The sequence below is a fragment of the Hippichthys cyanospilos genome, chromosome 3, assembly GCF_059441005.1.
Source record: "Hippichthys cyanospilos isolate Australia breed blue-spotted pipefish chromosome 3, RoL_Hcya_1.0, whole genome shotgun sequence".
Lineage (NCBI taxonomy): Eukaryota > Metazoa > Chordata > Actinopteri > Syngnathiformes > Syngnathidae > Hippichthys > Hippichthys cyanospilos.
Genome location: NC_142371.1, coordinates 23,454,217 through 23,481,144, shown reverse-complemented (window position 1 = coordinate 23,481,144; position 26,928 = coordinate 23,454,217). Strand labels below are relative to the sequence as shown.

Here is a 26,928-nt window from a genome sequence, read left to right as displayed (position 1 = left end):
ACATTCTATACATTTTCACACGTACACACACACTAACACTCACTCACACGGTCTCTGTCACACAGTGTCACAAAAAACACACACAGATGCTCACACACACTTTAAACTTACATACTACACATTTTCACACATACACACTAACACTCACACACACTGTCTCTCTCCATCTCTATCACACACACATAAAACACACAGATGCTCACACAAACAGACACACTCATAAGAAACATGTACACACAAGCACACAAACATATACACTAAAAAAAAATACTGAACATTCTCATTCATACACACACACTACAGATTAACACACACACATCTCTCTTTCTCTCACACGCACACAGAAAACACACACAGATGCTCACACGCACTTATGAAAACTTGCACATATTACACAAAGCATTACATTAGACATTTATTCTCACACATGGACACAAACAGGCACACACTGTCTCTCTTTTCTCTCACACACACACAAAACACACACGGACGCTAACTCACACAGAAACACACACGCCCATGAAAACATGCACACAACCACACAAACATGAACACATTCAGAACACAAAACACACACAGATGCTCACATACACTCATGAAAACTTGCTCACACAACTACACAAAGCTTTACATTCGACATTTATTTTCTCACACACACACACAGTAACACTCAAACCCTCACACACTCTGTGTCTTTTTCTCTCTCACATACATGCACACTCACACACGCATACACACACACGCAAGCACAAAACACACACACTGACGTATACGTCAGACACATAAAGACAGAGTTGTCGTCTTTGAGGCAGCCAAGATAAAGAAAGCGTCCTGCTCCATGTCACACGGACACATATACACACACACACACACACGTGCACACATGGATGCACTGACAGCCCCCCCCCCCCAAGCCACACTGCAGTCGCTAATGATGGACAGCTGAAGGCACACTCTTGGGGCGCCAATCAAATTTGCAGGCCTCTAATTGGATTACGGCTGGCATGGGGGAGGGCTTTTATCCCCCAACACACACACACACCGCCTCTTGTTTGTGCTCTCGTCTGCGCTTGAATGATGGACAAAAGAGCGGCCTGTCGACTGACTGCTGATTGGTTGGAGCCGCCGTGGCTTTGTTGTGTGCTCTTTGCCTCCATCTCCGATGTGTGTGTGTGTGTGTGCGTGTGTGTGTGTGTGAGGTACCAAAGAGCGAAGCGTCACTTAGCTCATTGCCTGCTCTCTGTTGGCTTTTCAGCAGGCCTCAACACCACAAGTAGTGAAAAGACGACGAGGCCTAACATGGCGCTTGGGAAGCAAAGTTACATGGGGAAGAGAAACACACACACACACAAAATTAGATAAGTGATGTAAAAATATGCTATGATTTTTTTTTTATTTTATATAAAGACGGTCAACATGTGTTTATTTGTAATTTATATTTCATTTTCAATAAATACTTTCATGTATATTTATACATCATTTTAAGCCATGGTTAGTTGTTTCAAGATAAGGACGGTTTCAAGATAGAGTTCAACGGATTTCAAAACATGATTAGGCTTAATGAAACCAGGCGTATGTTAGAAATATAAATTTTGAGTAATTGACAAAAGTATGAATTTTTGGTGGACACGTAATTAGTCGATTTTGTTTTATTGCCTACTTTATATTTGCTCGATTATGGAATGTAGTCTGCTCGGGGAAGTGAAAAGAATAAGAATTTATAAGAAAATATGACAATGAAACTTGAATCTTGAATGAAGCACACCGTTGCTAAGGTGATTTTAATCCGACAAGCTAGCTAGCGCGTCCCCTTTAAGTCATCTGAATGACCCGGAGTTGTAGATCTCTAATATATATATATATATATATATATATATATATATATATATATATATATATATATATATATATATATATATATATATATATATATATATATATATATATATATATATATATATATATATATCATGAGATGGTCACTCGTCTGCGCAAATGCCAACAAGACGCCGAGCGTATCAGCAGCGTTGCCTATCATTCCGACCAAAACCAGCCAGGAAGTCACAGACGAAAACACACCCTTAACCACCTACCACCATCTTATCTGTTATTGGCCGGACCACTCGGACGCTTATCTTTTATTGGATGACTCCTCTGTCAAGCTTATCTTTATTGGCTGGCTCCTCCTGAGCACCAGGACAAGGAGAAAGAGAAGACGGAGGAAAAAGGAGAAAGAAAGACGTCCTCTGATAACGTGGGAGAAAAACATAAGCCTGTTTTCACCTTTTATCACTTCCTGTTCTGCAGCCAATCACAGGAATACTTAACTTACAGTTCATACTGCCAGCCCAGTTAAATTGGATTTTTCACCTAATGAACTTTTCTTTGGCGTCTTTAGTCGTCAATGTCAGTAATTGTAGTTAATAAACAGTAGTTAGTCTTTGTAGTTGTTACCAGGCTATGACGAAGACAACATGCAAATTGTTGATGCAACTATTGATTTTGTGCCAATTGTACTATTTTGAAATTCAAGACTTCGTATGAAGACGGGGGTCCGCGTATAGTGAAGCGCATGAGCTAATATGGCGTAAACAAACTGTAAATCTACAGCCCATATGATAAAAACGACATACTGTGCTATTTTACGCAAATGTAATAATGGCCTGTGTGTTTGAGCTCCCGGTTGCCGTGACATGACAGCGCATCTATCCCGCAGGCGGGAGCGCTTGTGGCTTATCGCTCTGAAAAGCTTTTAAAAGCAAAAAAAAAATAAATAAAAAAAGAAACAAAGAAGTTAATGCAGCAGGAAGCAGAGCCTGATTGGTAAATACGTTAACAACACGCCATGTCGGCGATTTCCGATCAGTTGCCGCATTTCCTGGTTGTTATTAACTGGCCCGGTCTGCTTCCTTTGGCGTTAAACAAAATATTTACGACTGTTTTCAAGCTTCTTGAGCGGGTTCTTGTTTTATGTTTTATTATCGAAACTTGAGTGGACTGGATTGTGCGTTTCCGTTATCCATTTTTAGAAAAAAACTATTATTCACCTTTTTCACCACATGACAAAGCAAATACACAAATGTACATCTATCCACCTATGTATTGGAATGCATTTAATAAGAGAGACATTCAGCTTTTGCGTAATTTGATCAGAAATATGGAAAATGTTCCTGATTGTCAGGACGCATATCCCCCATTTAAGGACGTGTCTGTCTTTGTGATCATCTCAGCTCCTTGGCATCTTGCTACACTAAACATGAACAAATATGGAGCAAGCAAGCAAGGCAACCCATCATTCCACCCCAGACAACACACAACACACACATCCCCGCCTCCCTGGGAACAGCAGGCCGTCACTGTTAGCGTTACGTGCCACTCACAGCACCTGATAAGACAAGCGGAGCCATAATGGGATTCCAACGGACGTGGCGGCCACGTAGAACCTCTCAAGACAGTATTTTTTTTTTGTTTGGTTTTGATGGCAGGCACAATGTGGGAAAAGCAATAGAAAAACAAACAAAGTGATGGTGAATTTCAACAGTGGCACTACAATCACATTACACATAATATACATTGTTCACATGAAACACTGCCTTTTTAAGTGGTAAGTGGTTAGCAAGAAAAGCTAACTTAGAGGCCTGTGACTTGACCCGGCACTTCCGGTCACAGAAATAAAAAAAAGATCCAAAATGTACTGTAGTGTCTTCTTCTCAATGAAGACTGAAACAGCTAATCCAATCCAAATGAAAGTTGTTTGTTCAAATCAAGCTGCTCAATGAAGACATAAGCAAACTGCTAATATTAAGCAAAATAAGCAAAAGTAACATTCTGTATCCTCACTCAGACATCTTGTATATTTTGTCCATTTATGTCAGCGGGAGTCTGTTTATCAATCCAACTTATTTCTTTGTATGAATATGGTCTACCCATCTTTCCATACATTAGTTTGGTTCTAGCTGTCCATCTTTATATACACTTTTCTTGTCCTTATATACAGTCAATCTGTCTTTATTTACCCTAACTAATCTTCATATACAATGGATTATCCGTCTATGTGTTGTACTATATGCTTGTTTATGTGTGTGCTTCGCATCAGTTCTTAGATAGACTTATCTCCCAGACGCTAATGGTGTCTGCGCAGCCCATTAGCGAGCCGCTATTAGTCAGCGTCTCAAATTAACGACACGCCACCACAACAAGCGTCTGCTCTTTTATCAGAAAAAGCTGCGGAGCTTTCAAGATGTCTTTGCTGTCTTTGTTGACCGATTGAGTTCAAGAACTACGCCGGACGTTAAATAAAGCTCTCTGGCGTGGTGCGTTTGAGTCCAGTGAGTTAGCTTTTCACAAAGGTTGCGAAGGAATTTGTTTCGTTCTTTTTCTGTGTGATGACGAAGACTTCACTAAGCAGCTTTTCGAGAGTAAATGACTGTGATTTTTAATCTTGCGTGACTACTTTGGTGTCCATCTACTTGTTGATACGGAGCAAGTGTAGCTTAGGATAATATCACAAGTGTAAAGTAAGAAAGTTTGCGTCCATGCTAAAAGATAAATCCCTCCCGGAGAAGTGCATACGGTACAGTAAATGTGTTGTGCACGCAGTTTGCGTGCGAACCTCGAGGGAAACGCGTTAGCTGCGAAAAACTGCTGCTAAAATCCAAAGATATGGAACATACACGCTCACACCTCTGAATGGACTTCTCACACTTACACACTCACACGCACACGTTGTGATATAACACATCCACAATGTCACACATCCCAACTCCCGACACAAATAAAAATGGTGTCCACTTTGTCGTATGACCGACATTCATCAATGATGCACATAAAAAAATCATGTTTGAAAATGCACCATTGATTTTGCAAACCTGAAATACATTGACCATCCAAATGATAGCCTATGTAAAACACACAATCCTTTAGTATTTATGCCTCGAGGTAAGCTCCTTAACAGGGGTGGGATTGCAGAAAATGGCAAATGTCCAACATTTTGCAGAGAAAAACATTCCATTAATTCGCATAAGACTAGAAAATAAGGTCTAATGATGAATAAATCAAGCTCATTAAAGAGAAGTGTAACTGCCTATGGATACTACAAAATTTCTCAAACAACCCATAAAACTTAAACGATCATAAAGTATCAAAACCACACATTTTCCAAGTAAACAGGCATGTGTACATGATACATGTTGAATTATTTAACACACACAAATAAAACACTTTCAAATGTGGCTCATCAATAGCATGGTTTTGATTTTAGACCAAATTACATAGACATAAACCAAGATATCCCACATTCTTGGAAAAAAGGTGTTCTGTATGAGCGACTTTTACCAAACCATTTGATACTAACACACAATAACAAATTCTGGGAGCACAAATCAATTATAAGTAGACGGCACGAGTTTTTAGTAGCTCCAGCAAAAGAGTTTTCGGTTTTACTTCTGACTTGACATAAGGTGCATTCAAAGACCACCAACAAAATAGGACATCTCAAATGCATACAAAAACTGTCTGTCAAAAACTCGAACCTAACAGCAATGTCAAGATTTCACAAAATGGTGGTAATTCTCAGTCATCCAGGGTGATCCGCAAAAGATGAATCAAGATCACTGAACTCTTCCTGTTAGTCGATTATTTTGTCCTGTTTTACGACAAATTGTAAAAATATCCACACATTCGAAAAACCTGCTGAATGGAGTCTTTCACAAGTTTTAACCAGGAAACTCCTAAAATGTAAATTAAAACTTAACTTGGTCAAGTCATGCGACAGGAGTACCTCGCCTATCGTATGCTTTGGTTTTATGCTAACTGTTAGCCCCCTACCAGAAACCTGACAATAAGGTCGGCTACAATCTTTGCTTTCTGTAACTATGATTTTAAAATGTTTTAGGTTTACCCAGCCTGAAAAGTGGCAAGCGACAGGCTAAGGGGGCGTCTCCGGGGGCGTCGCCGGGGGCATTGGAAAGTTCTTAGCGGGTGCCGGGTGTTTATGTGACACCTCTTCAGGGTGCTAATGCTGAATTGGCGTTTAACAGTAGGGTAATGGACGCTCGTATGGGAACTAGGGAGAGTCAAAGGGGGGTGAAGATGTTGTTAAGGGGGTGAGAGGGGTTATGAAGTGGGGAGGGGGTTTGGGGTTGGAGGGGGGGGGCTCTTGTGCCGCTGCGCTGGATGAAAGCTCCCCAACCCGCCGTCATCACGGTAACTAATTTGCTGAGATTTTCCGCTCGACTGAAGGCACGAGGAAGAGGCCCCCTCGGACCTTCCTTAAGCCCCAACTTCCCCCCTCAGCACTTTCACTTGACATCGGGCTAACAACGCCACTGACAAGTAGCATCTAAGCTAACTCACGTTACTTATTCGTTACTGCCATTTCCTTTAGTGTGTACAAGTAAACAAAACAAATTCAACTCCATGCCAAAATTAGGTATGAACATAATAAACCTTTAAACCTTGTAAAATGATTTAGAAATCGTGTTTGAAACAATGCTGAAAACATCCAAAGACTAAGAACTGTTTAATACCTAATTATAGATATTTTGCATTTCACAAGTCTTGCGCCATATTTTGTCAAATTCTTTTATCTTTACATCAAAGACATTTCACATCAAAGGGAAATAATTCAAAGGAGACTTCAGGGAGCTGAAATTTCACTCAGATGGTAACAACATGTCAAAGTTCAACATAGCACAGCCACTACCAAGAGTGTGCTATCCCATGGCTAAAATACTGGGAGAATGAAGAAAATGGCCCAAAAATGGTCCAAATTTTGCACAAGGTTAATTTACCATATTTTTAGGGGGCGTGGCCAAAACGCAGCCCAGTGGCGGTTTGGAGTCAGTATATAAGAACGTAATTTTATTTATATTAGCGCAATCACGACATTTCAGATAGCATGCCGGCATTGCCTTCTTAGAGTGCCTCGTTGTTGGCCATGAGTGCAAGGACAAAACAACGAGTAGGCCCAAAATGATTGGGAACAAGCCCCCACAAAAGACTCTGACATTACAGCTAGTTTGTGGAGAGAGATTTCACATTATGCTGGCGTGGCCACTTTAGAGCGCCTCATTGTCATTTTTTTCGGTTTAATAACACGGTGGCGTTATTTAGAAGACATTTACTTTCACTTGACCGGAACTTTGAGCAATACTGGGTCAAGTTCGTAAGTACCTCCCTGTGAGGTTTGAGACGTGCTCTTTTCCAAAGGCCCTAATCCTCCCTTTCCACTTTCACCCCAGACGGACGCTAAACCCTAAGTGCAGATTATTGTGAGCAATAACAACACTTGCAACAATGGTGCTTTTTTTTTTTTCCCTTGGAGCCGCTTGGCTCCGCTCCAGTTAGCTCGCTGTTAGTTTAGCCGTCATGCTAATCCCTCAATTTGGAGAGTAGGCCACAGCCAAGACAAACGCAAGACGCAAGAGCGCCAGATTACAGCATTAGCGCCATTGTTGTTTCCATTTGTCCACTTGTTGGACAATTGAGTGTGGAGGTTTGAGTTTAGAAGATTATAACAGCAGCAAAAAATGATTTTTTTTTAGGTCTTTTCTGTACAATATTGCATTCCTCCCAATCAAATTCTGATTAAAAAGAAGGACTTTATTATTTTAAATTTACTGTTTTGTAAAAAAGAATACAAATTATTTCTTAAAATTAGGATGGTTCATGTGGTAATACATGAATTTCATATTATTGTAACATTACATTTTTTAAATTTAATTCTCAAAAATGTATGATCATTTTTAAACCAGTTTATTCTCGGATGTTTTGAGATTTAAACTTGAAATTTTTATAATGAGTAAAATTACACCTTTATTCGCACAAAATGATGTTTTTCCTTAAGTAAAAAATGTCTTCTTATATTACAAAATTTTCAAAATAATATTCTTGAAAAGAGTGATGAATAAATTCTCTCATGAAGCATGTCTTTGTTCATGAAAGGTTATAGTATTTTTCTAAAAACAATAACCATAACAATATTTTTGTCTAAATCTTTTGACTCATTGGAGCTATCAATGGACACAAGAGCGGACACAAATAAATAAACTGGGTCTCAGAATGATGTCGAGATTTAAAAACTATTTTAAAGTGTTTTTTTTTTATCTCTGTTTGATTCTCATGTAATACTTCCTTATTACATAACCCTTAAAAAATATTTTATTCTTGAAAGTTGTGACTCTCAAGACTTTTCCCGACTTAAAACAACATGGAAGTTTTGACTTTTACATAAGATATTATTCTCAAAAAGTTTTTCTTTTTCTATTATTCTTTTACTTTATGCGTTTGAATGTTTAGGAAAAACGACAACTTCTCCGAAAATATAACAAGCCTGAAAAATGTGAAGGTGTAAGTACAAGGAAGTGAGAAACGGCAGAAAAAAATTGCGGCAAGCGTGTCCATATTGAGCGTGCTATCTGCTCAGCGGGGTGGAATCACAACACAATTACAGCGTAACTTGTTGAAGACATGTAGCGGATCCTCTTAGCTTTTAGCACCAAGCCGCTGCCGCTAAAATGTCATCGCTGTGCTGCGAAAAGGCTGTCGGCTTCTTATTAGCTTCTCGCGAGTCTGTCGCGCTCAAATACTCAAGAGAAGAAAACAACTACCGTGTGTCATCCATTATTGACAAGAGTGGAACATTTCGTTAGAATCCGACACTTCTTTGCTAGGTTGGTTATGTCGCCCCCTACAGGAAGGAACTGAAAGAGAGGCTGCTTCAATTTTTTTAAGAAGAATTTTGTCTTCTCGGTTTTGTCAACCTTACCGACTAACTGACACAAGTTACCAAAAATAACTTTCGCAGTTGAACTAGAATGAACTAAAGTGTGGTGTTTGGGTGTACCAGTGGATTATGATGGAGGTTACATTTGGGGAGGGGGCGACTCAGGGGGGCTCAAGAGAGGGGGAGCCGGTCTTGCATTTGAACTTAACCCGACTGACTGACGAAGCAATTAACATCAAAAGCAGCAGCGCAGTGTGACGCTCCGCTAATTAGTCATATGAACCAGATAGTCTGTGCGTGCGCGTGTGCGTATGTGCATGTGTACTAACAGCGGGTGGATGAGAATGAGCTGTGAAGTGTTGTTCAGTCATCTAATTGGAATTTATTTTCACCGGAATTAATAGAAATGGAAATAATCCATTCCAAGGAAGAATTGTTGGTCCTTTTCTTTTCCACGCAGCAAAGACTCAGCAATAGGTTAGCATTTTAGCACGGCTAGCTATTTTTTATGTATTTTATTTACAGTGTAAATGAATGATACTCTTGGAAATGAAAACATTTTTTTTGCACAAATTAACCCATCCCACAGGCTTGTAACAGCTCATTTAATCCCAAAGACGTATTTCTACGTCTTTGCAGTCCAACGTTCAATGTACAGTAAAGTATTATGAAAGTAATTGACTACTTTTTGTCATTTAGTACTAAAGTAATCAATTAAGTCCTCAAAGTGTGAGCATAATCACTTAGGTAGTTTAGTACCTGAAGTAATCAATTACTTTAGTACTTAATTGCCTACTAAATGAGCAAAAGTAATTGATTACTTTAATGTGTAAAGTAATTGATTAATTTGGTACTTAAATACCTAGAGTATTTAAGGGAGCAATTAAAGACAGCAATGACTTTAGCCCTATTAAATCTTGGAGTTATTGATTACTTCAGTAAGCAATTATTTTGGCACATCATTCATCATTACTTTGTTTTTAATTTATGACCATTTCTCGACACTCTTTTGCTGAACATTTGGGGAAAAAGGTACCTTGGATTGATAACTAAACTTAAAAATATGTCTGGAATTGAATGTTAAAACATTTAGCCTTCCTAAAATATTCCTAAAAAAAAGAAAATGTAAACGAATAAGCATTGTATACATCCATCCATCCATCCATCTTCTCGGATGTGTTAGCCCGTCAATGGCATTTTGTATTATGCGTTAGCATTAGGCTAGCAGGCTTTTGTAAAGCAAAGTGAATGAGGTTTTGGCAAAGAAACTGTTTTGAATGTCAGAATGGACAAGAAATAAATGATCTTATTTCACATTCAGTGAAAGTGTCACCCACAAAAACAAAGTAACAATTTGCTAGGTGACAGTATTTTTCATATAGTTTCTACTTTAGCCGTAAATCCTTTCGAAAGGCTCGGGAATGAAAAGCGCGCGATGGGTGAGTGGCACATAACAAGATCTGGGTTGCACTCAGGGATATGACAATGAAAGCATCCCCGCCATTATACCGCCGGATAAATGGCCTCCGTGCCGCGAGGTCGGCCGCCCGCGACGGCCAATTCCCCTCAGAGTGGAATTTGGTGGAAAAATAATCGCCCCGTGATTGAATTGCCCGGCGGGACGTTTGAGCTGGGCCTTTAATGAAATGGCTGTTGTCGCGAGCTGACCTTTTTGGCCCCGCGTGGCCACTTTTTCAGCAGATTACGCCGACTATTTGCCTACAGGAAGACGTGTAATGTATGTACATGCCCCTGTTTTGTCAATGTAAATCCCCATTACCGCACACGAGATTCTGTTTATTACACAAAGGCTGTCACCCGTATGCCTGACCGGGACACGGTGAAGTCTTAGTACAGCCCCCAAACTCTGCTTACAGTCTTTGTCTGGATGGCTAAAAAAGGCTACAAGGATGCATTAATACGGTTTAAAATAGCTCGAGGTATTAAACGGCACATTTTTCAGTGCGAATAAAATGAGTAATAAAGATATTTTTAGAATAGTCATATTTTTGCTAAGCTAGTTTCATTCTGCTCGGTGGCGCAGTGAACAGCACGTCCGCCTCACAGTTTAAAGAGACCCGAGTTCAAATCCACCTCGCTCCGGCCTTCCTGTGTGGAGTTTGCATGTTCTCCCCAAGCCTGTGTGGGTTATCTCCAGGCAGTTCGGCTTCCTCCCATACTCTTAAAACATGGACGGCAGGTGTATTACATGTACTAAATTGTCCTTCGGTGTTATTGGGTGTGCCCTGCAATTGGCTGGCAAGCAGTGTGTTACTACAGATTACACTCATTACTATGTATTGTACGCTTTTGGTGATCATTTTCATTTCTCTGGCACGTATCATGGTCTATGGGATATACAGTCCCAGTAGTATTTCTTGGTAAGAGAATGAATCCATATATATATATATATATATATATATATATATATATATATATATATATATATATATATATATATATATATATATATATATATATATATATATATATATATATATATATATATATATATATATATATATATTTTTTTTTTTGTACAAGTATCAAATTCTATGGGACAGTTCCAATGGTAATTTCATATGTATTGAAAATATGCTACTATGGACCTAATCTACCTAATGTCCCAAGTATCATTGAATTATGAACAAGTAATATATGCCATATGTTTTATTAAAAAAAAACAGAATCATGAGTGAAAGGGTTAAATCTAGCAAAAAGTACTGAAATGCTAAACCTTTATGATTTCAAGGGCATGTTTTCTTTTTGAATGTTATAACTTCAGGCTTTATTGTTCACTCCAACGCTAATTTACAAAAACATCCTTTGTAAAGATCCTCAGGTTAAATTTTTTAAAAACTGTCATTTTGCAGTTTGTGTGAGTAACTTGACTGCCTGGCTTGGAGCCGCACTGCCCCTTGAAGGCCCCGTCGGCCCCTCAAAGTGTGAATAATATCCAGCGAGCAGCGCAAGGGAAAGCTTTTAGCACATTATCCACTGCAGACGCCAACGCACGCTAATCCACTTTGTCAGCGCGGGTCTCTTATTAAATATCTGCACAGGCGCATTTGCATTCTGGACTCAGCTAACGGCTTTAAGACCTTCGCACATCGTTCTCGCACAAACACACACAGTCACATGGAGGACACACACACGTTTGTGTCACTTTAGAGGACACAACACACACTGGAAAAGCTATAAATAGCACTAGTCTTCATCATTTGGTGAATACAGAGAAGAAAATGCTTCAAAAGTCAAATTTAAAAAAAAAAAAAAAGTGTTTTCATGGTCCTCTAACGAGCAGTCAGTGTTCTAGCGGATTTTGTAACCTCCAACTTTAAGACATCAAATGACATCTCTAGTACTTGACTGCTGCTTTTTCTTATCTGTCTCGCTATCCAGCAGGAAACAACATGGCGTCTCCATAAAGGCATCGCCTGATGTGATGTCTAGACCGGATCTATCCATCTCTATCAGGTTAAAAGCGAAGAAGCACGCAAAAAAGTGATCGTTTTAAAGCTTCTCAAAAGCTTATTTGTGTGATATGGAAATAAATGGGCGATAAGAGGAAGACATGCGGAGACATTTTTCTTTGTTACGAGTTCACTATATAGAAAAACAATAAAGCACTAAATAACATGACATGAAAGTGAACTTCCTCGAAGCATCAGTGTAAAACTATACAAACGAGGGACAGGACAACTAGCTTTCTCATAAATAATCACTTATAGAATTTCATATCATATCAGCAATACAAAGTAAACATATTTTTCATGTCACACTGTTTCTATCTTAATTTATTAACGTCAATGCAACAAGCGTAATTTCTTGAATTAAATGTTACAATTGGCAATGAAACCTACGCTAATGCTAAGTTCATAGCTCTGGAACCATTTGGGACAAAGTCAAATCTTGAAATAGTAAAAAATAACACCACAAATTTACATTTAATCGGTAAGTGTACTGAAACAGATGAAACGCAAAAACAAACAGAAATGATGCTAAAACCAGGCTAATACTTATCAATCGTCAATACAAATGTGACAGACAAAACTCGTCAACGTACAAAAATGTTGCTAACACAATAGTTAATAGTTACAAACAGTCGGCAGGCAAAATACGACAGCAATGAAAGTCAGCAATGTGCAGAAATCATGCAGAGAACTTAGCAGGTGAACCTTTGTTAATAATCTTTAAAAAAAAAAATGCTAATAATACAGAGCTAACTATTAGAAAAAAACTGGTAAGTGAAGTGATGTGGAAGAATCTTGACAATTTAGAGAATTTCCCAGACAAGAAGCTAAAATCACAAACCTCTAATGCTAAGATAACTGCCACTGGTGATTCATGTGGGGGGGGGGGGTCAAAAACGTGCTTGTCTTTTTTTTTGGGGGGGGGGGGATTTTGTGTGCTGCCTTACTGTTCCTTTTTATTTTAACTACAATAAATGTGTAGTTTTTCTAGCAATACAATTTCATGTCTTTTGATTAGGTTTTTTTTTTCATGTTTTTAAAGGGATGTTTTTATCCTTCAATTCCTACAGGAAGCATTAGGATATCCAACAACATAATTTCGTGTTTTGACACCAAAGAAGATGAAGTCAAAGAAGATAGCAGCTGACTTCCTCTTACCTCTTGCAGCTCCTGCTGACCATGACGTGTTTGCCCCTTCTCCCTCGCCCCCTTCCCACAGAGGCCTCCTCTGATTGGCTACTGAGATGCGACAGCCTGACGTGAGCCTCTGCAAAATGATTGGAGTGAAGAAGAAGGGGGAAAAACGGCTCAAGTTGGCTCCAAGCGCTCCACAAATATCTCAAAAGCAACACAGGACCAGCCTGGGAGTCACCTGGAAGTCCTGGATGTCCTGGTCTCCGTCCTTTTTCTTCCCGTCCACAATCATGAGACCACATCGGCCTGTATAAAGCACATCAAGCTAAAGGATTTATTACTGTCTTATTGTCGAGTTTGTGTGGAGTTTTCTTTTTCGTTCGCGGAGCGACATGGAGTACAGCAGCTCCCCGAAGCCGCAGCTGTCCTCGCGGGCCAACGCCTTCTCCATCGCAGCGCTCATGTCCAGCGGCAAGTCCAGCAAGGACAAGGACGGCGGGGACAGCACCATCAAGCCCCTCGGTACGTGAGGCACAAATACTCCGAAGCAAGGACAGTCAACTTAACTTTTTCAGTTCGTGGAAATCGAGTAAAAGACGGCAAAAAAGGGTGCAGAAAAATCGTTTTTTTGTGATTTTTACTTTTTTTACAATTCGGACGTGGGATATTTAAATGTAAAAGTAAGACGTTGTAATGATAATTGAAATCGTCGCAGAAGTAACAAAATTCCTTACAATTTAAAAAGAATAAAATGCGTGAAATAAAAAAAGACTTTAAAGACAAGTACATTGAAGGACATAAAGTTATGTAAACGATAAGCCTAATGTGGCCTATTTTTTTAATTTAACCAAAAACCTTTTTGTATTTGGACAATTTTTAATGTTCTGTAAATAATTTCTCTCATTGACAGTATTTTATTTGGAATAAGTAGTTGTCCGTAGGTTAGAAAATAAACAAAACAATACTCAGGGCTACATTTTATTCACGTATGAGAAAACATGAAGAGCCAGTGATCTTTCAGTAGTGGGCTTGTCAAAGTTGTATTTCATCATTTTTCATTCGTTACTCCAGTGGTTTTTGGACATTCTATTTCAGATCGAAAATAATTGTTGCGCAGGTATCATTTATCGTCTACAAACAGAAATTGTCGTGTAATTCTTATTACATTGTATGACATAATACATACGGAGAAAATACAAAAATTGACAATTTGTATTCATGCAAGTATCCCTTTTTTTTATTTGTTGTTACTTTTAGTTTATTCTTGCTATAGTGAGTTAGTCAATAAGACGACAATGGATACATTTTATTCGCGGGTTGCAATGTACTGGTTCTCATTTACGTCATTATATTAACACATAAGAAAAACAGATAATTCACATTGTTTATTTCGGGATTTATATTGAGTGATTAAGAACATTCTGAATCGTAACTTTTATTCGGGTGTAAAAGATTTATTATTGTTGAAATGCATGCATTCATGCAGTTTTATTAGTTGATTCGTTTTAACTCTAGTTTTACGCTTTGTTGTTAGAGTCCGGTTAAATTGATGCAATTTCATTATTAAGAATGCAATTGTTGACTTGTGATAGTAGAGTAATTTATTTTGTTTCGCAGTATCAATTTAAATATATGGTGTTTGCGTTGAATATGCATAAATTATAAATTGATAGCTGCTACATCTATTGATTTGTGTTGTATAAAAATATTAAATTACGTTATACGTGTTTATAAAAACTATAAAAAGCACTCTTAAAAAAAAATCCTAAATGCAATTTTAAAAATCAATAAGAAGACGTTTTCCTCATATTCCCTCAAAACTTATATTCCGCTAAAGAAAGTATAAATAAAATCCAATATGCATCATTTATTATTATTGTTATATTATATGCCTTCGCAGAGCAGTTCGTGGAGAAGTCGTCGTGCAGCCAGCCGCCCCTATCGGACCTCTCCTCTTCATCCTCCTCATCATCGTCGTCATCGTCCTCTTCGTCGTCCTTGGACGTCCTACAGCCTCTGGCTGGAGAGCTAGTCGTGAGCGCGCCGCTGTCCAGCGCGAGCGCGTGCACGGAGCCCCTCATCCCCACCAGCCCGGCACTCCCGTGCAGCGAGGAGATGGCTGGCATCTCCTGCAGTCTCGAAACCAAAGAACTCTGGGACAAGTTCCACGAGCTCGGTACGGAGATGATCATCACCAAGTCCGGAAGGTGAACAAACTTTTTTTTTTTTTTTTTTAAACACGTCGTATACAAATAACACTCAAACAAACACTCAAATGAGGTTGGCTCCTGTCGCCTGCCACGGTCTCAAAAACGAACCTCTCAAAAACCCGTTAAAACTTTTATAAATTGAGCACATTCAGTCCCGCTCTCCAATTCATATAAAAATTAATCACTTTTTTTTCGCTGAAAATGGTTTTCTATTAACAATGAATAATACTGTCAGAGTCTGTATTTTTTAAATGGTAATACAATTAAACTGTTATTTGCAACAGATTTTTTATTTACATTACAAAAACTACAACGTGCAGGAGATTTTAATAATAAACGAATTTATGATTTTACCAAATTGCAAAGGAGTCACTTTTTGTATGGTTTGATTTGAATGGTTTATTATAATAATGAAAAACACAATACTAATATTTTAATAGGGCTCAAATGTCTAACAATTTAGGGCTCTAAATTCCACGCGTAAGGGTTATTATTTTGAATAACACTAACCATTTTGCGTATTCAATGACCTGATGCAATTGGAATTGCTTAAGAACACCAACAATAAAAATAACGACATGTTTACTAATTTTTAAAAAACGCTGGTCTAATCATAATTAATTCATCAAAAGCTGGCGACTTTTATTATCTTTCCGATTTTAGCATAAATTACATAATACTTACCAGCTGTTTAATTTTGTTTATAATTCAAACAGAATATGTATTTTTCAATTGCATCCATCCTGTATGTTTGTTTTATATTTTTTTTTTCTTCAGCGAGTCAGTGACTTGGAGAGCCGTGAAAACCCCCACAAATTATCTAAAAAAAATACAAAAACAACGAAATAACGCCGAGTGTTGTTGTCTGTTCGTGCGTGTGTTCAAGGCGGATGTTCCCAACCATCCGGGTGTCTTTTTCGGGTGTGGAGCAGGAGTGCAAATACATCGTGTTGATGGACATCGTTCCGGTGGACAACAAGCGCTACAGATATGCTTACCACAGATCCTCGTGGCTGGTGGCCGGCAAGGCTGACCCTCCTCTACCTGCCAGGTCATATGAATACAAACTCTATAAATATAAATTAATAAATAGACCAAATAAACATACAGAAATGCTTCGAGCAAGAAATTTGATTGGACAACATCTGCATTGGGACTTTTTACTGAAAATATCACTCCGCCTCACAGGTTACCTAAGCCTCATATCATTAGTCACTAATTAGCTTAACGGCACTGTTAATTTTAAAAACGTAGTCTCACAAAGATGGACATGTTACTTGAAATTATATTTGGTTCGGAATAATAATGATCGGCAGAGAGGGTGAATTATTGGATTCTAAGTGTAAAACCAGAACGGAAACGAGTAGCTAACCACTGCACTGTAGTCATAGGATTAATTAGCTTAATTTCATATTACTTTTGAGTGACTTATTTCAAATCTTGGCGCACTCACCATGAAGTTGCGTAAAAACGTAATATGGAATGGTGTGAAGCCCAAAGCTCTTCTAAAAATTAAATGCTTTTTTTCGATTCATTTTTGTGGTCAAAGTTGACTCGCTAACCGTCAATTACATATCTTACGTGACGTCACGTTTGTGCGCCGAATGCAAACTAGCGCAGGCGCAGCTGCATCAAAACATGACGTGGCCTACGTAAAAAAATAAAATAAAATAAATCATAAAATCATAAGTTATTGTTGCTTATTACTCTATTTACTAATACCACTTGTAGAATTTTTGAGTAAATTATTTTATTTTGAATCGGCTCCCAATTGATGATTATACTACAACCACATCTCGTGAAAATTTACGCGTCACTTCCTTAAGTGTAATATTGGTTAAATATTTGTCAAGTGAAATTAAAAAAATAATAAAATGGATAATTTCGAAAAAAAGTCTTTGCTTAATAGTTTTACAACATCTTTGCTGTCAAATCCCCTCATATAGCGTGAAATTTATTCCCACTTTTGGCTAAATTCCAATTTTTTGGTCATTAAAATATTTCTATAGCTACAATAAGAAGCTGAGGATAATTTTAATAATATGATGTACAATTACTCCTTCGCCAGATCCGATGGGCGCCTGGGCTCTCGGCCAATCAGAGGCATGCATGTGACACCTGTGTGGTGCTGTTGCGTTCACAGGTTGTATGTACATCCCGACTCTCCGTTCAGTGGCGAGCAGCTGACGAAGCAAATGGTTTCTTTCGAGAAGGTCAAACTCACCAACAACGAGCTCGACCAGCACGGCCACGTCAGTTCAGAGTTTTATTTCAATATTTGCATTTAATAACAATGAAAACTCGTAGTATATATCAAGTGAGCTGCGATGTATGTGCGCATTCAGATCATCCTGAACTCCATGCACAAGTACCAGCCTCGGGTTCACATCATCAAGAAGAAGGAGCACACGGCCGCGCTGCTCAATTTCAAGTCGGAGGAGTTCCGCACGTTCGTCTTTGTGGAAACCGTCTTCACCGCAGTGACTGCGTACCAGAACCAGCTGGTGAGTCGCCACCGCCGCTAGTCACTTTCTCGGGTTAGGGTTAGAAAGCTGCCGTCCTGCTTGCTTTATCTTGTGTGTGGTCTCCGCACTATTTTTCCTCATTTAGAGTTTATTGACCATTTTTTTTTCTTTAATCACATGTGATTTAAAAAATAGCAAGCGGGATTTATGTACTCTTTTTTTTTTAAAACTGATTCAATCATTGGTTCAGTCATAATTTTCCCAAAGTAAAATCAAATGTTCTATTTTAATTAAATAAAAAAGAGAAACAAACTTCACAGGACTCCAAAATTTACGATAATTACTCAAGAGGCTGGAATTTTAGTAAAACAATTAATTGATGATTAAAAAAATAGTTTTTGATTAATTTGAGAATCGATTAGTTGTTGATTAATTGATCAATTTTGACGGCTCAAATCAAATTTTAAAATATTATGGAATATGTGGAGAAACAATTCGTAGAAGCAGGTGTGAAGTGGGCACCAGCGGAGGCCCTTAATGGACATGGAGAAAAAAAAATGGATTTTTACCATCACTGGACATTTTCAAAATAGTTTTTTTGTCCATTAGAGACATTTTCACTAACCCCTTTAACAGTCAGTCAGAAAGAGAGCTTTTCAATAGTTTTCTTTGTAAATTTGGGGACAAATTCGATTTTTAGAGGAAATTTTTAACATTTGTTTGTGCGTGTGTTTTTGGGGGGCGTTTAGAACTCCTACTTTGCTGTGTTCCTTTTTTTTTTGCAAAATCCCTGTGTGAAAGAGGCTACAGAGTTTGTTTATGAACTAACTGCAATATATACAAATTGGGGTTATGAAAAATAACACATATTTGTGTGTTTGTGTCAGATCACCAAGCTGAAGATTGACAGTAACCCGTTTGCCAAAGGATTTCGGGATTCATCGCGACTGACGGACATGGAGAGGTACAGGGAATTCTGGGAATGCCATTATGTGGATATTTTCCTGTTATTTGTGGCTCACGCCTTATAGAACAAGGGATTGTCTGCAGGGAGCCACCACAGCATCAAATGAATCTTATTGTGCAAATATGTCACTCAGAAGGGCAAGGAAAGCCCCCTAGAACATCTGAACTTTACTTGGGGTTTATCAGTGGCACTTTAATTGTTAGAGGTGATGACCCCATCTAGCATGAGTTTGACTGTGTCATTCAACTAGAATACAGGCGCATTCGAGTTTTAAGAGAGGGTGTGTACACTTACACAACTATATTTTCTCTGTTGTTTTGATGTGTTTTGGAGGTTAAAGTATCAAAATAATTGTGGAACTAGTTTGAAAATGATGCATCCTGGTCAGTTTATGTTGTCGTAAGCTGACATTTCAACAGGGGTGTGTAGACTTTTTACATCTACGCACACTTGGAGATGGTGTCAGAGTGTATTTGAGGGCTGTGAATTGGAGCTGATCAATTGATCTTTGGGGAGCTGCAGAGGGAAAATGCGATTATCCCACAGCGGCCATGCGGCTGCACTCAAACACACTTTAATCCAATTGGACGACTCTGAGTGATTGAAGCCAGCAGGCCCCGCCCTCCTTCCTTCCGTCTCGCGGTGCATTGTGGGATTTTGCCATAGGGTCCGCCTGATAAAAACACACACATTTGTACTGGTCCGCTGACACATATTGCACTTTGCTAACCTGATTGGAGGAATTGGGGGAGGGGATAATGTGGACGCATAGATGGCATCATGCCGACCACCGCATACGATGAACACACACACGGATACACACACGCAATTTGTGTCATTTGGCTTGACAAGTGCAGCTTGACAAGACTCAAATGAGCTAATGCACTTGAGTGCAGATGGTAGGGTGTATATATATATATATATAATATACACACACACTTACATACAGAATCTATAAAACAAGGAGATTTATTTCGGGCTATTGCTCTTGGACTTCTGCTGCAGGGAAAGTGTGGAGAATCTGATCCACAAGCACTCATACGCCCGCTCGCCCATCAGGACATACGCCGGAGACGAAGACCACATGCCTGAGGACGGGCACCCGGCACACGCTAGAGGTAACTCCATTCACGATTAGAATTCCAATTACATTTAGCACAGCAGGCTGTGAGCATGTGGCCCATCACCAAAGCTTGCGCTAACTTTTCTTTTTGCAATTCTTCCAGCAATTCCAAAAGATGCTAATGTAGTCAACTTCAAAGTTAAATATAACTGAACTGTACCTCTTGATCCAATGACGGTCGCAGGCTCGGCGTTCACGGCCTCGGACAGCCTGTCGCTGAGCTCCTGGGTGAGCGGGGGCACGTCGGCGGGCTTCTCGGGCTTCCAGCCCCCTCCGTCGCTGTCGGCCATGGGGGCCGGCGGAGCTGCCTCCCTGCCGCACGCCATCCAGGGCTCGCTGCCGCCCTACGGCCGTCTGGGCGTGCCCCTGGCGCCCGGCACCCTGCAGGCCGGGGGCCCGTCCTTCCCGTCTTTTCACATGCCGCGCTACCATCACTACTTCCAGCAGGGGCCCTACGCCGCCATCCAGGGCCTGCGGCACTCCTCCGCTGTCATGACGCCCTTCGTATGACTCCGCCCCTTCCCAAACCTTGGACCGCCTCACGCTCATCTTGTGTAAATAGCTTACTGTAACAAAAGGACAAAGAGACAGTAAGGAAGTCCATGAAAAAGACATCCTTGACCTCAAGGGCCCAAAAGCGAAATTACCCATGTTGTCAAAAAAAAAGTGTGTCGCCGTGGCAACGATTTAGCCTCAATCAAGCTGGGATGTTCACAGACGATGCAACTTTGTACAAAGGATCGCAGTGAAAAGATAAGAATGACTAATTACTCCCAGAATAAAACTCAAGAGATGTTATTGATTAAAATAACATTTAAAATAATAAAATAATTGGGATAACGCAACATTTTTTCTCTGAATTAATTTATATACCAATGAAATGAATTTTTCCTTTAAAAAAATCTTTTTACCAGGTTATTGAAAATAATTTTTATGAAATAAAATTAAATATATAAAATACATATAAAGACTATTTAATTAATTAGTTTTTAGCAATAACAAAAACTTTCCTTCAAAAAACACTCTATTTACCATTTCAAAATAATCATTATAAAATTAAAATATATAAAATACATATCAGTAATTATTAATAAGAATATTTTTTCTTTGAATAAAAAAAGGCTACTTAATTCCTTTTTAACAATGTAATCAAGACTTCCTTGAAAAAAAAAAAAAACGCTATTAACAGCTTCCTGAAAAGAATTAATATGATATTATATATAATATCAATATAATATACGAATATAAAAAAATATTGAAAAAAGTTCACATATGAGTCCAGAATTTCGGATTGTATGTGTTCTTATATTCTCAAACTAATTGCTTTAAGACTTTATTCTGGTACTATAGTATTTTTTTCTTTTCAGTGCGTTCCTTTGTAGACAAGAAACTGCAACTCTAGGAAAACTAAGACAACTCCGAGGACCATCGAGAACCAAGATTCAAGAATCTTGCAAAAGATGAAAAAAAACACAAAGAAAAAGAAAAGCTGATTGGTTCTGATCCTGGGGGGGTTGCTGTCCATGTTTGACAGATACAAGATGATAATGTTATTCCCAACACGCGTAAATTCAAAAGTCAATTTATAGTGTATCGGAAACTTGCCTCGCCATAGAGAATAAAACGCATGCTGGGCTATATCATTTAAAGAAGGAAAAAAAAAGTTTTCTCATTACCAGTTGTTGACTTTCACGCCGAAAACGACAAACGTCTTGGCTAGTTAGCATAAGCTAACTGGTTGCAGATTTGTTTGTTTGTTGAAAGGGATGAGAACAAAGTGCTTTAGTTCTTCCTGGAAATTCTCATGCTTTTTCTATCATTATTTATTCATTATAATCTAATTTTGACGACATTGGATATAGAAAGTCTGCACACCTCTGTTCAAACTCTTGCGATTGTGATAAAGAAATCATACCACGATAAATTATTTTAAAACTTTTTCCACCTTTTTGAAATGTTTATTTTATCTTTTCCTGAGAAGAACCAAAACTAAACTATGAGATAATGTGCTTGCAAAAGTGTGCACACCCTCAACGAACAGTGACTCAGACTCAATTATATTTTGAACTTATGCCAAATGAAGTTCAGATGTTCAAGTAGACTTTTCCTTTTTTGGGGGGTTGATCCATTGATCTTCTCATATCGTTCATATATACATATAGAAAATTTGAACTGGGGTGTGTAGATTTTTGCTACCCACTGCAGATATTAAAATTGGCATCCAAATATTGGATTATTCTGGAAAGATCATCACTTCAGATTAATGGTATCACAATTACCTCATTTTTAGTTGACTTTCTCCTCACAATTAAGACTTTTACTTTTTTACAAAAAATTATGACATATTGTCAACTCCTGTTTAAAGAACATCCTCTTGAATTTTGCATGTATAATTTGAATATTGTAAACAGTCATAATGCAGAGTATGAATGTGTACATAAAAACAACCTCCTTTTCCACGCCAGCTGCATATTTATTTGGCTTTCATGAATGTAAAATGTACAAATGACACATTTGTTTGTTTATTTGTTGTCATCTGGGCACCAAACAATCTTGACTTTTGTGGACTTTTTTTAAGTGCAATATATTTATTTGAAAATGTGTAATGTATCACGTTAAAAATTTGTCAAACTTGAAATATATATCACCACCCAAACGTTGCCTATTTTTTTTTATTTCCAATTGCACTTCACATGTGATAAACACATCTAATTATTATTATTTATATTATAATATATATATATATATATATATATATATATATATATATATATATATATATATATATATATATATATATATATATATATATATATATATATATATATATATATATATATATATATATATATATATATATTATACTTATTATTATTTATACCTAAATAAAAATATGATTATTGAGGTTATGGGTTGTAATGATTATATAGATGGTACTGTTGCTATTCTTGTAGCTGCAGCAACTTTGATAGTACTTGTAAGTAGTATGTATTGCAGTAGTTACAGTATTACAGATGTTGACAATGGAAATATAATACTGATTCTACAGCGCACTCTGGTGGCAAAGTATTTTCGTAAAGGCGTGTTACAGTATAAAAAAAGTCATTTTAGTGCAGCTATGAATAAAGGTAATAAAGTGAACTGAAATTGATGAAAATAGGGAAAATAAATGAAAGAAAAAAAATCGCCCACAGAAAACAAGTATATCAAAGAGAAGGGAAACGTTCTATGGAAAGTAGAAATGAACCTAGCAGAAATGTAAAAAAAAAAAAACAAAAACAAAAACGTATAAAACAGAAACAATGATCTATTCATATTACTGAAAGAAGCTAAAAGATGAAAATAAAAATACATGAATGAACGCATAAAATAAATAAACAGGAGAAAACTATAATAAAGAAAGAAAATTGCTATTTGAAAAGAAAAAAAACTTTTAAAATGAAGTCTATAAATAGGTACATTTCAGTCTGCACTTATTTACTTGGGTAAAGGATATGCTTTTTGTTTTTTTTTACGTTTTTTTTAATTTGAAAACATCTCAGAATTACTTTTTTTTATTACTTACATATCTAGGTATATTTCTGTGTTTGTTATTTTCACTTTTGTGTTTTAAGAGAAACTCTGTAATACTGCACGACAACAAAAAAAGCTACTAATAATACTTCCTCTTCTTCAAACTTCGTTTTTTCTTCTTTTTAATTGTACAATATTGCCACTCTCTGGCCACTGGTGGTAATGCACAAAACGTCTTTGCCCATTACAAGAAAAAGTTAGCATTTACAGAAAATACAAGTCTCCGTAGGACTACCCAAAGTATGGAAAAAAAATGTAACCAAAAAAAAGTACATTTCTAAATTTGCATTCTAACTAAGCATTGTTTATTTTTATGACAGTTATAGTTATGTTTATTCCACATTTGGACTTTTTTTACACGTGAACCTAAATACATTTCAAAGCTTGTCTATTTTACCATTATGTACGTAAATTGAAAATGTGTCCTACTTTTCCCTTTTATTGTTGTTGTAGCTATAAGTACAAAGTATGAGTTCTGTTTCTACCGCTGCCTCTACCAATTTATCATTTTGGCCCATTTTCTTCTAGTCAGGCTTTTAGCAGTCGCTACGGGACGAGCTAACGGGTCAATCCGGGATCGCTGGCGGGCGGGCGGCGGCCATCTTGCTAACAATATGCTAATAGATTAAGAGCAGTCCGTGTGATGGATGGCGTGTCTGCAGGCATTTAGCGGTAAAGTGCTTTCAAAAGCCAAGACGCCACCAAAGTGCTTCAAGGACGAGCGAAATGTTTGTGATGAAACGTGAAGTAGACAGGAAGTGGACGTGGAATTTGAACGGAACGTCACCATAACACGTTTAGCATAAAAAGCTTCAAAATATTTACATTTATTTATTTAAACGAATTTTCGTGGACATGTGCGCGTGTACGAGTCAGAATTCATGACTTTTTTTGGACACTTTTTTATACGTTGTTTTTACAAAGATCTTTCGAATGTGTGAAATCAGAGAAACCGATGCGTTTTGAATAATTTGCTGATTATTGTCTTATATTAGTAATTTTATTTTTAGCGCTATTTAAATATATTATTTTCTATTGTTTGTTTAATTATGTTAGAGCAGCAGTCAAGTTTGGAAACGGCTTAAAATCCAAATGATCTTAAACACTTAACGACAGTGCTTCTCAAATAGGGGGCGTGACGTAACTGTAATTACACATCTGGGGCACCAGGTGATGCTGTAGTGCTCTTGATGTCAAAGTGTGCAGGGGTTAGAAACTTTTTAAAATTGTTTTTAAAATTACATTAATGATTCAAGTGATTTAGAAAAACACAGCGCAATGTTGTAAAACTTTTTTCAGGTTAAAATATGTAGTATATTGATGTTAATGTAACAAATCAATCTACATGTATTATTGATTATTTTATTTTTCAGCATCAAACAGCTCAGTTGGTCAAAAATGTTTCTATTTTGAATAAAGGTTTCACTTTACGTTTTTTTTTTTTTATTCAGGTGTAACTTGAATTAAATCCCGCAAAAAATAACGTTTTCTTTTGTTAATATTAAAAACGATCATTTGAGGTATAATTATACAACTTTCGCTGTGAGTAGGGGGCGCAAAAAGTTTTCTCTTTCCTTTGGGGGGCAATTAACAGCACAGCTGTGAATTTCAGACAATGAATGTGGATTTCAGAAATGATTTCAGACTGTAAAGCATCATGCGTTATAAAGCTGACAAACAATGTTTTTAGATGTGCAAATTTTGTGGATCAAATCATCTCATCAATATTGCTTCATAATGTCGATGACTGAAGTATTGATCTACAATTAAGGATTTTTTTTAATTTTGAAAAAAAAATTAAAAGGTTGTTTCCAAACTTTTGTCTTGAACTGTACACAAACGCAGACACACAAAAGCAGCACTATGAAGTGAGTGTGTCCTCTAAAGACAAGGTTTGATAGCAGGGAAACGGGCTGCATAACAACAACTTATTACGATGATGAAATGTCCTACAAGCATCCAAACACTCTTAAAAGAAAGCTCGGCTTAGATAAGGAGCGATGGGAAGCAAGGGGGCACGGGCAGGGTGCTTACGATCCTAACCCGATTGGATCGACGGGTCGCGGCGGGGACTGGACGTAACCAAATCAAATGTCCGTCAAACCCATGTCATGCATAATTAATTGGGCTCGCTACACAAAAATCCATACTGATTGCATTAGGACGTTTCAGGACTCGTCTGAAGTGCATAGCGTCATGTCGTTTAATGCTGCTGCATGTTCTTGCTGCTTGTTATGCGCATTCACGTCTGACATTAAAGAAGAAGGCTCGGTTAATCGTTCATTATTGGTGTTAAATGCTTATATTAAGACTTTGTGTTTTGCAAAATATTAAGGCTTGACTAGCCTTGCTTTTTTTGTGCTCATTCAAATGTGTAGTTATAGTACACGTCATTTAAATCTCATGGGCGTATTTTTACTTTTAAAAGTCCAGACATTCAATCCAAAATATTTGATAGCAGACTTAAGAAATTGCATTCCTAGTTGTGTTTGAGACCGTTTTTCATTTTGAAAATGTTTCCGAACTTATCACTGGTACTTCATTTATAGACTATTTAAGCATGCCAAACATTTATGCTACATTTAATGCTTTAATGAGAAAATTATGTGTTAAAGTGAAATACTCACTGCGTCGGAATGTGTACTCTAAATTTCCCTGCGGAGCCATCATCATTCACCACAATGCACTTGGAATAATGACTATGCGTAGATGTTCATTCTACAGGTTCATAATGGCACGAACATTAGGCGATACGTTTTCACATAAACACCACGAACATATGTATTTCCTTTATTTGAAAATACATCCGACAAAGGAAGTACATTTTTTAAAATATATTTTTTCACAATAAATATTTGTAATGTTATGTTGCGTCAATGTGCCAGCCATAGTGGTCACATGATAAGCAACACGGAGAAAGTAAGTGATGTATTTATTTAATCATCTCATTAAAGGGAGGATGACGGGTTTTATTGCGTATTACTGCCATCTTCAGGACTGGAGTCTAACTGTGTATGCTACCAGGGATACATCAGAATATTTGGCCTTGAATGATTGAATGAAAATGTTTTTTTGTCTGCTTTGTATACACTTACCGATAACGTAAAATCTTTTACTAGTATATTGGTGAAATATAAAATGGTCACTGCTCAATTCCTGCTTTGTTCTCGTACATTGATTTCTCTTTTGACTAGGAGTGCACGCTGACATCTGCAGGACAGCAGAGGACTTACAAGAAAATACATCCGCATTCCAAAA

At 37.6% G+C, this 26,928-nt stretch overlaps 1 protein-coding gene across 1 annotated transcript; it reads left to right on the top strand.

Annotated features, from left to right (window-relative positions):
- The first annotated feature begins 13,560 nt into the window (after positions 1–13,560).
- On the top strand, positions 13,561–21,152 carry tbx20 (T-box transcription factor 20). The gene is made up of 8 exons (XM_088410685.1): positions 13,561–13,854; positions 15,233–15,539; positions 16,429–16,593; positions 17,686–17,794; positions 17,888–18,046; positions 18,895–18,971; positions 19,980–20,092; positions 20,282–21,152. Exons 1-8 carry the CDS (start codon positions 13,725–13,727, stop codon positions 20,605–20,607), a joined length of 1,386 nt encoding a protein of 461 aa, XP_088266811.1. The 5' UTR covers positions 13,561–13,724; the 3' UTR covers positions 20,608–21,152.
- The last annotated feature ends 5,776 nt before the right edge of the window (positions 21,153–26,928 follow it).